The following is an 11,199-nucleotide window of genomic DNA, read 5'->3' on the forward strand; positions in this document are numbered from 1 at the left end:
GAGTCCTAAATGGGTCCTTAAAAATCACCTGGTCTAACCCTTTATTTTAAAGAAAGGGAAATTGAGGCCTGAGGCCCTGAGAGGGACCATGACTAAGATCACACAGTTAAGACTGGCAGGGAAGAATCAGAATCTAGATCTTACTCTCAGCTACAACTGGGGATCATTTAGGCCAAGATTTCAGGGCTGATTCACAATTTTCTCCAGTACAAAGGCATCAGAATCCTGTTTACGGCTATGGTGGTTAAAAAAAAAAAAAAAAAAAAAAAAAAGCTACACAGCTTTAAAATCTCTAGTAGTAAAATTGTGAAAGGCAAGATAGGAAAGGGGCCTTTTCACCTCTGGATAAGTTTTTGCCATGTTTTTTTTTTTGTCCCTCTAATTTTTCCTCACTTGACCACAATGACCATTTTTTGATCACACACACACACACACACAAACACACACACAGTCCTTGCTTCTTACCCCGTGATTGTACAAGGCGTGGTTTCCTAGATGAATGTTTGAAATGAGACTGGGTAGCCTCATGATGAAGGTCAAAGCTTGAGGACTCCTGCACTGGATCCAGAGGTACCATCCCCCTTGCAAGCATCTCAGGGCCATGAACTTGACCTGGAACCTGAGAACAAACAGGTTGGACTTGCGGTAAATCACTTTTTAAACAGGAATTTAAATAAATAAAAAAATGTAAATATCCCAGTGGATACAGGGGTGAGAAGGCCAGAATTTTTTTTTGAAGATTTATTTATTTATGCATACAAGAACTGGGGTATAGACCAGAAGTGCAGGGTGTGAGAGGATTCACCAGAGAGAGTAGAGAGCAGAACAGGCGGATCTAGTGAAATACACTGCTGAGGGGAGCAGTGGGCGAGACGAGAGAGGTCTGCTGTGCCATGTGGGTTGCTCCTGGCTGGCGGGGGACTGAACTTGTGCAGCAGTGGCTGGCAATAGCTTGATAGCACTGTCTTTAACTCCTGCGCCACCAAGGAGGCCCAAGGCCAGAATATTTTTTTAATATCTGATGAGAGCTGGAAAATGACCACCACAAAGACTGCTAATACTAGCTTTAAATCAGTAACTTTCTCCTTGTTCCAGTCTCAAAGGTCGTGAGGTTGCTCACATATAACTGGTTTCACCTCTTACCTGCTGGCCTGATAAATCAAGCTCTAAATCTTCCAGAAGGGTCACGGCCTCCTCCCCACTATCAGGACGATATTCCTGAAGCCAGACTTGGAGCTCCTTGGGCAGAATAGAAAGGAACTGCTCCAGCACCAGCAGCTCCAGGATCTGCTCCTTGGTGTTAATCTCTGGTCGCAGCCACTGATGACAAAGTTCTTTCAGTCGACTCAGAGCCTCTCGAGGTCCAAAGGTGTTCTGGTAACAGAAGTGCCTGAAACGTTGGCGGAATATCTCTGGGTCGGGAGGAGGAGTCTCCTGCAGGCTGGAATCCTGGCCCCACATGTGGTCTTCTTCATCTTCCTCTTCGACCTTCACTATGACGATACCATCTTTCTCCTGGCCACCCTGTGGGGACAGACCCGTGGCTTCCCTTGATTCAGCAGTCATCATTCAGGTGCAGGGAACTGAGTTGATCCAAGAAGGATCTGTGCTCTCCTTTCTGACCCAGGAGATGCTCTCTGATCTATTTTGGAACTATTTCTGCAGGATTAAAAAAAGTTATCATTACCTTCATAAAAAGTGACCTGTATTACTAACAGATATACAAGGCTCCAGATTGAGGTACTAAGCGTGCCTCTGGATCTCAAAGGGAGAAAAAAGCCTGCAGAGCCACAGCATTTTCACTGTCACTTTCTATAATAAGGTTTACAAACAAAAACCTCCACGAGGTGAATTCTACTCTACCTGACTTCTAGGATCTCAGTTTACCATGTCATGCCTTTACAGTCCCTGCCCAGTGAGAGCTGATGCAAACAGGGTGCCAAGCAAGCACCAGGAATCAAGACTGAGGCAGAGAAAATGTAATTTGCTCAGTAGCAGGTGGCTACCTAGTGAAGTCAACATTCAAGCCGTATTTGAAGCCATATTTGAAGCCCAACTTGCTAATCCACTTACCTGTTTCTATTATTTTAAGGGTGCACTGGTCAGTCTGAAACTCTGAGCGTCACAGTACAAGATGGCCCACTTTGGAAACAAGAAAATATAAGAATACATTTGTATTTTAAAAGTGAGAGAGATTACACCATGTTTAATGTACAACTTGACACCAGCACCTCTTGCTCTAGATGCTGAATTGTCACAAGTCACAGGGTATGTGATCTATCCTGAGGGAAGAATGGAAGCCCTCCTCTCGCACAGAGGGCTGCCTCATTCACTTGTTTATTTCTCTGCATTGTGATGGGACTTTCAAACAAGATAACTGAGTTATCCTGCATTTTATCTGAGGTCAGTTATGTGGAATAAGGGAATATTTTGTCTAGTTTTAACTAATCTCACCTTCATAAAAGAGACAAGCAGATTTATAGTTTCTGCAGATAAACTATAATGAGAGGAAACACTATTGATGCAAACACATGTGAACAAGAAAATGACACAGCTCAAGTTTCTATTCAGAGCGAGTTTTACTCAGCTAGATTAGGGGATAAAAATCAAAGTCAAACAAGATGTTAATCAAATGCATGAAAAAGTAGCTGCTTAAGGGCCTCCCTGGTGGCGTGGGCGGTTGAGCGCCGCACTGTGGAGCTCTCCGCAGCCTCTGCAGCGTGGGGTTCGATTCCTGCCAGCCAGCGAGAATCCCACATAGCGGCAGACCTCTCCAGTCTTGCCCGCTGCTCCCCTCAGCAGTGTATTTCGTCGGTCTGCCTGTTCTGTTCCCTGCTCTTTCTCCGGTGAATCCTCTCATCCTCCCGCGCATCTGTATAAAATGCCCCCGTTCTTGTATAAAAATAAATCTTAAAAAAAAAAAAAAGTAGCTGCTTAAAGTACGAGATAAGAACTGCCATGGGAAAAGATGTATGCTGGGAAATTTTCTGTTATTATGTAATTTTAACTGCTAAAAATGATACTAAGTTTCCTGGAAAAGTCATTATCTACACATTTTTAAAACTTACAAATATTTTACCTTGTTTTAAAAATTTTTCCAAATGAAGAATTTTTCAATGGGTGTTTAAACTGTTAAAAATATAAAACACCTTTTGATTAGTTTTGAAGAACGGGTGATTTAAGGACATGGAAAATGGAAATGAATTTCAACAACAAAAATTTATTACTATTGGTGTATAAGACCGATCACGACTTACAAACAGGTAGTCAGTGATGCACGTCTCACATATGAATGGAGAAATCTTTGTGAAGTATCTTATTCACATTTATAACCACCAAAATTAAGCATCAAATTGAAGTTTTAGAGACAGACCATCCAGCTGCTGTATCAGTGAGTTAAGCCAAGAATTTTAAACTAGCAAGCAATTTTATTTTTTTTTAAAGATTTATTTATTTATACAAGCACTGGGTACAGTCAGAAGCGCGGGAGGGAGAGAGAATTCACCAGAGTCAGAGCGGGGGGCAGAGCAGGCAGAAGGACCGAGGTACACTGCTGAGGGGAGCAGTGGGCAGCAGGAGAGGTCTGCGCACCATGTGGAACCCTCCTCCAGTGGCCGGGGAGCAGCCGGGAATCGAACCAGCGCTGCAGAGGCTGCAGGCAGCTTTGCAACCCAGCACTCAACCGCTGCGCCACCGGGGAGGCCTAGCAAGCAATTTTAAATGACATGACTTTCACTAAAAAACTATTAGTAATTTTGTTGGAAAAGGAATCATGTGCATTTAATAGCACAAAGTTACTTTTAAATAGCACAATTTAATGTATTTTTATTATAGAAAATATTGGTAAATAGTACATATCTAATTCTTAGTTGTTTTTATTGATAGGAATGTTTTTACTAACAGGAAAGTTTGGAGACAGTTATTTTAGTTACAAAGAATAAGACTGATTTTAATCTGAACTTTATCAGTATTAGTTCTTTCTACCTCATTTTTTTGTCCCTAATGAAGAACAGAAGTCCTATTAGGGAGGGATTGGGGTCAAAATAAGGGGGTTGCAACTGTATGGGGAATATAAAAATAAAATTTATTTTAAAAAAGAAAATAAAATAAAGAGGTATCAGGATCACCCACTTCAAAGTAACTAACCACACTTCTCCAATGCTACACAACCCTATCATCTCCTTAAGAGTACTTACTAGTAAAGTATCTCCTTTACCTGTGAATTTGTGGTAGTGTCTCACACACACAAACACACCATAAAAAGTGACTTTTCAGCCTAAAATGAAATATAAAGTGTGTGCCTTAAGGACATTTACTGGAATGACTGAGTTTGCCTCCCTCATACTTCCCAACCCTTTGGCCCTAAAAACCTACTAGTGAGATACTATTAATTAAAAGCTGTCACCATTATTACATTTTCCCTAAGAGTATAAATTCTCAGCTATTTCAAGAGTTCCTACATTATATTTTTATTTCCAATGCCTGGTTTAGAATAAAATCCATTTATTCAGAAAAAAAAAATAGTAGCCTATAACAATAAAGAACATTACGCAAAAAAGCTTTGACAAAATTGTAAAGAAAATGTGGCAATTAAATCATTCCTCCAATAACTTGACTTCACAACTGGTAAAGTCCTACTGCAAACCATAAACTGTAGCTCTTCCTCTTGATTTCTTCAGACCTGTTTTGTACCATGCCATCCTTGTTGGGGTAAATAAATATATCGGTTTTTCTACTTCAAATCAGCTTCACATGTAAAGTCCTTACAGCTACAATTATTCAATATCCTAAACATTTCTGTTTATCTCCAAGATGGAAGGTGCCCTACCTGAGGGGAATAAAAAGATGAGAAGGGTGATTCCTGTTTTTACACAAATTACAGTACAAAGCAGAAGTACAAACTGTTTTAAGGTTTCAACATAAGAAGGTTCCCAACTAGTGAGAAGAGCCCTGAGAATAATTGATAGCATTAAGGCAGTTTCTAGGAGGCCCCCTTGAGCCTCTTCCTAGACCTCTACAGGCACAGGCAGCCAGTAGGCAGTCCAAGAGATCACTCCATTGACTTTTTCCCAACCATAAGCAAAATAATTGTTCTATGCTTTGATTTCTTTCATTTTATTCTGGAAAGTCAAAAGAAGGGCTTTGACTTTTGGTTTTTTTTTTTAAGTTTTTATTTATTTATGCATACAAGAACTGGGGTACAGGCCAGAGGTGTGGGAGGTGAGAGGATTCACCAGAGACAGAGTGGGGAACAGAACAGGTAGATTGACTGAAATACAGTGCTGAGGGGAGCGGTGGGAGAGTCAGGAGAGGTCTGCTGCACCACGTGGGTATCTCCCTGGCCGGGGATCGAACTCGTGCTGCAGTAGCTGCGAATAGCTTCATAGGTTGCATCTTAACCCCTTGTGCCAGCAGGGAGGCCCAGGGCTTTTGTCTTTTCTTGCTATGCTTCCCATAATTACTTCCCACCACCCTAATGTCTCCTTACATTTGGTCTCGGTAGACTAGCGCCATAGTCACCAACAGTCTCTCTGGCTTCAATTTCCCCCTGTTCCACAGTAGTTTTACTTAAGTATGCTTCTGGCCATTTCCTTCTTCCCCTCAGTGGTTGTCATTGATTCCCCAATTATCTACCAACATAGCATTTAAGGGCCTTCACAACATACCCCACTCTATTTTTCCCATCTTACGTCAGACTACTTTTCCTACTAGCACCCCCGATACTCTAGCCCATCTGGCCCATTAATGTTCTCCTAGCATAGGGTGTGATTGCTCATTTTCATCCTTTGCTATAAACAAGCTCCCACATTATCAACTCTATTGGTCAAGATTTTACTCAACCCTTCTAGACGCAATGTCTCCTGACATTCCAGATTAAATAAGATACCTTCCTCCTTCGAATACCCTTAGTACTTTATTTTCTTATGACTTTTATTCTTGTGTACTTCTGTTTGGGTAGTTCCTATCTCCACCTTCCAACTAAAATTCAAGCCCCTCAAGGACAGGGACTCTTCTTTGTATTTACTTCCCAAAGAACCTGGAAGTTTAATTCTGTCAAACTGAACAGAAATTAGAACTATTAAAATTATGACAGCTCCCAGCAGACCTCTCCTGTCTTGCCTGCTGCTCCCCTCAGCAGTGTATTTCAGTAGATCTGCCTGTTCTGCTCCCCACTCTGTCTCTGACGAATCCTCTCACCCCCCCACCTCTGGCCTGCACCCCAGTTCTTGTATGCATAAATAAATTAAAAAAAAAATTATGACAGCTCCCCCTGCCATCTTTTTATTGTCTTCCGTGGCAGCTAGTGATTGGCTATTCTACTAATATTTCAATCACTTGACTGCTCTCTCCTTATATGCACGCAGTCTCCAAGAACCAGAGAAGTTATTTCTTGGTTCACATTTATTTTTCTATCTAGTTTCGTGAAATCCAGATTGTTTCCTTGCCTTCATTTTCTCCCTACCCTTCTATACCCACTATAATGCACTTCCTTCCTTTCTCTCAGATACTTCTTCCTAAAATACTACAGTCTTGCAGTCAGTACAGTCCAGTACATGGTCCCAGTTTCCTCTCAAGCTTCATTCCCTAGCAATCTTCTCTAGCCCCACCAGGAACCTTCTCCAACCAGCAAAATAAGTCTACTCAGTTATTTCCCAAATATGCCTTGTTCCTTTCCTCACACTGTACTCAATGCCCAGGACTCCCTTCCCAGTCTTCTCAAACCCACTTATCTTTCAGAGCTAAGGTAAAATAACATTTGCCCCCAACATCATTCAAGAAGCTTCTAGTATGTATAATAGTGAAAGCCAATGTTTATTGAGTAGTTTCTATGTACCAGTATTACATTAAGCATTTCATACAATCGTAGGTGGTAGAAACAATCACCGTCTCATTTATAATGACAAAAATGAGTTTTATGACATTAAATAACATATCCAGGTCACACAGTAATGATATGGCACTCAGGATCTGAAATTAGGTCTGAAATTAGGAATCCAATCCTCAGTTCAAGCTCTTTAACCATCATCCCAAATTCATTCTGTCCCAAGATGTGGGGTAGGAGGGGCTTCTGTGTGCATACAGATTCCTTCTAAATGGAGGACATTCAGGATTGGACCTCATCTGCCACCCACTGTCTTCAACAGAGTTATGTGGCTAAGGAGGCACAGCAGGAGATATAAGTGGGAGTCATCCAAAAATCTAACCTTTCAAATAGGAGAGCTGAGCAGTAGTGCAACATAAATCTCTATTCTTATGAAATTCGTTCTTGTATCAGCTATTATGTATTATGGACAATAAAGAAATCTTGATTTGTGTCCACACCTAGGCCACAGTTTTAAAGAGAAGGCTACTCCTTGAGTCACAGGGAATCAAAAGTTAAGGGTCTCTGAACAGGTAGTGAGACCCAAAGGGACAGAACAGGGGCATGTACATACTCCTTCTTCACCTAAATAGGGAAGGTTTTCTCCACCCCCCTCCCCCCCCACCCCCCTGCAATATTTTCTTTGTTCCTACTCTGGAGCAAAGACTAAAAAGTCACAACAGGAAAAAGGCTGAATTTTATTTCAGGCTTCCCAGATGACTTGTGCACACTATCTATTCTCTTTCCTCTAACCCCTGGCTTGAATGGTCTCCACTAAGCATTTGCTGTGGAAGTTCTTATGGTATTTCTTTCTCTTTAATTTCTCATGCCTTCCTCCTTAAGGAGACTCTTGTTAAGGGTGTGCTTCTTTGTATCTCTGAGACCATTTTTGATTCCTTGCAAGCATTAGTTTTTCAAAAGAACCAAATTTAAATGTAACTCTTTTTTGCCCATCATATAGTGCTGAAATTTACCCCACCATAGGTTACTTGGAAGAATTTCATGTTAGCATTAAAGTGCTACTGCATTTACTAGCTGATTATTTTAGGTTAAATTAATCTCTCCACACATATTTACTCATCTGTAAAATGAAAAAAAGTATTTGCTTCACAGAGTTGTTGTGATGATTAGAGGTAAAATATTTATTATGGACAATAAAGAAATTTTGATTTGTGTCCACACCTAGGCCACAGTTTTAAAGAGTAGGCTACTCCTTGAGTCATAGGGAGGTAAAATATATAAAGCACTTAAAACAGTGTCTGGCATTTAGTTGGCCTATAGAAATGTTTTAATTTTTTTCAATAAACCTAAGATATGAACTGTTTTTTCTCATTTAAAAATTAAGTAATGGGTAAAATTCTGTGATAGTAAAAAGTAGCACAGGTTGGAACACCTGAATAGTTTCCCACAAATAAGAGACCCACCCCTGAGCGAATTATTTAACCTCTCTGGCATACAGTATCCTCCTCTGTCAAATGGGAGAGGTGGCAAGTAATACTTCTGAGGAGCAGAAAAGTAACTCTGGGGTCCCTTTGAGCTGAAAAACATCCTGACAATTTTAGATAAGATTACCCCCCAGCAACTAGTTCTCACCAAGAATAAATACCAATGACTTTCTCACCAAAAGGGCTTGGAGTTACAAGCTCAGTGTATTCCAAAGACTATCTTCTAAACAGGGCAGTATCTTTTCCAGGGCACAGTCCAAAAAATTTAAATAAATTGCCCCCTTCCCATTTTTGAACAGAGCTATGAAAAGTTTTAATATGAAGATGTTACCTTTAAGAGACAGCTGGCTGCTCAAAGAATAGTGACAGTACCTCAGTGAAAAGGTAAGATTTAACATACTAAATCTGTGTTTACATACAATATAAAAGTTAGAAAAAATTTAAGTGTGTTGATCAAGTAGATAATCAGCAAGATTATGTAGCTATTGAGTAGCTAGCATCCCTGCTGGTAGTTGAAAATAGGTGAAAACTGCCTGAAATAATGAACAAGAGTTTTGCATAATTCAGAGATACTAACTTGGGGAAACATTCTGGGACAAATCTTCATTAAGGTACCCTATAGAATAAAGCTATTTCTTCACATTTGGGCAGCAAATATATTAACAGTGCTTTGTTGATTGCGTTACAATGACTTCTCCACAATTCAATTCAACAAGTATTTATTGACCACCTCCAATCTGCCTAGCACTGGCCTGTACAATAAATGCTTTCTTTGGTCCCCGGCCATGTAACTGCCACTCTCTATAATGAAAGTATCTTATTGTGTACTGGAGGCACAGCAGGAAAGGGAGGGGGAGGAAGCATGTCAGGCTAAATTGTAGCTGAATTTTCCAAATACATTGACCAAATCAAATACGTTCAACTTTGGAAGAGGCTTTTGAGAAAATCTAGTTAATTTTATTGTTGAGTTGGTGAGTGTCTTGTATTATCCAAGGTCACTCAGATAGTTTCCTAATTGTCCAGTACAAATTCCCTTCACTTTTCACCGACTCCAAGTCAAGCAGAGTAACTACCCAGAACTGAAAAAAAAAAACAAAAACAAAAAAAACAAAGACTTAATCTTCAGGACAGTTAATTTTTAAAAGCCTTCAAAATATTCCATAAAACCGGAAGAGTGTGGAGTGTATATTATCTCCACTAGATCCGCATCACTTCTTTATCCTCTCTGACTAGGCTTCAAATACTGTAATCACCGCTCGGTGGTGGGGGTGGGGTGAGAAGCCGCGGAGCTGGACACATCTATACGGCACCTCAAAACGTCTATTTTCCAGTCCTCCACATCTTTCACCTCGAGGTCCTGTAGGACCCAGAAAACAATCTCTCTCTGGAATCAAAGCAAATGGCGACCAGGGGACAGAAAAATAAGACAGGGGTCGGTTCACTCGAGATTTGGTTCTCAGAAGCTCAGAAACGTCAAACTACGATGACGACACTGCGGGTGAGGGGCCCCGCAGACAGCTGATCTCTCCAGGTCTCCGAGCACCCCCGGCCACTAGACCCTCGCCCCCAGCCCGTCAGGACCCGGTGGTGGGATGGGGACGTGTCTCCGCGGGACGGCGCCTCCTACGGCCGGGCCTGGGGCGGGGACAAGGGCATGGACTCTTCACACTCCGCCCGGGCCGCCGGTGGGGGACCCCGGGGCCGCAGTTACAGAGCCCCCCCCTCCAGCACGCACCCCTGCGGCTCCGCCCGCCCTCCCCAGAGGCCGGCCCCAAGTCTCACCGTGAGCCCCGGGAGCGGCCTGGGGGCGCTGGGCGAGAAAGGGGAGCTGACTCTGGGGCTCAGGCCGGCCGAAGGGCGCCGCGCACGGACCTAGGCCCTCCCGACGTCTCGACACAGACACAATGAGTCACAAAGGCCGGAAGTGTGTCAGCACCTCGCCTTCCGGGGCTGCGCCGCGCTTCCGAGTCCTCTCTAGGAACGCGGGAGGCTTCTGCATCTCGGTGCCCGAATCGCTAGGCTGGGCCTCTGCCCCGCGGGGGTCCAGCCTGCAGCATTGAGGTTCTCGCCCTCAACTTCAGCGCCCCTAATTAATGCGAGGGGTGGAACGAGAGGGGGTGGGTCACGCTTTACATGACATAAACAGATTGTTCAGCTCGGACACCAGTCCATATTATAATTCCTCCTCTTTCCCATCCCAGGCAGTTTTTGTAATTATAGTTATTATCGAGCAATAATAATATGTAGTAATTGTATGTCTGTGGCGGTGAAAATGAAACAAAAATGTAGGCAGAGTGAAGATCAAAGTGAAGAAGGGGTGGCTGGTTTCACAAAACTACCGTGGTACCTTCTCTGGGGCCCTGGAGATGTCTGCCAATGGAGTGGGTGGTATTTTCAAATACTTGGCCTGTGGACAAAGGACAGCTCTTCACAAACAAGCTAGTTATAAGGTTCTGTGCGTTTGCTCATATGGCATATGGTATTATAGCAGTTTATGGCAGTTTAAAAGGAATTTTCAGAGTAATAACCGACACTTTTGCCCTCAAGGGGCTTTCACAACCTGCAATTGTGGTTTCACCTTCACCTGTCTTTTGAGAGCTAAGAAATAACGCTCCAACTCTGTGTGTTCCAACTCCGTGCGAGGGCGGCTGGGCTTTCACGGCTGTAACTTTGCTGTAGCTTCAAGACAAGTGCATAGAAGACACTGCACTAAGTAGGATCCCGGCTGCTTGGGGAGATGATTATTTTTTTAAATGCCTCAAAATTAGGGTGGCAGGACAAAGAAGAGGGGCCTGATAGGTTGGTGATGGAGAGTGAGGACATTTGGTAGTGGGTGTGGGATGTTCTATATAGTTGCTGAGCTAGAAACTGTATACCTGAAACCTATACAGC

At 42.5% G+C, this 11,199-nt stretch overlaps 1 protein-coding gene across 3 annotated transcripts in view; it reads right to left on the reverse strand.

Moving 5' to 3' along the window:
* Positions 1-10,222, reverse strand: part of LOC119241610 (zinc finger protein with KRAB and SCAN domains 1) — a 48,580-nt gene extending 38,358 nt beyond the window's left edge. For 2 of the 3 annotated variants that reach the window (XM_054693660.1, XM_037507013.2), the window contains exons 1-4: positions 10,090-10,222; positions 2,074-2,142; positions 1,144-1,659; positions 466-619 (exon numbers count right to left, since the gene is read on the reverse strand). In XM_054693660.1, the coding sequence (XP_054549635.1) occupies positions 466-619; positions 1,144-1,569 (580 nt within the window). In that variant the 5' untranslated portion in view covers positions 1,570-1,659; positions 2,074-2,142; positions 10,090-10,222. The remainder of the gene's footprint in view (positions 1-465; positions 620-1,143; positions 1,660-2,073; positions 2,143-10,089) is intronic. The other variant, XM_037507014.2, reaches the window with a different exon arrangement.
* Between the last annotated feature and the right edge of the window lie 977 nt (positions 10,223-11,199).

Source organism: Talpa occidentalis, unplaced genomic scaffold (assembly GCF_014898055.3).
Source record: "Talpa occidentalis isolate TD23 unplaced genomic scaffold, MPIMG_talOcc4v2.1 talOcc4.12, whole genome shotgun sequence".
NCBI lineage: Eukaryota > Metazoa > Chordata > Mammalia > Eulipotyphla > Talpidae > Talpa > Talpa occidentalis.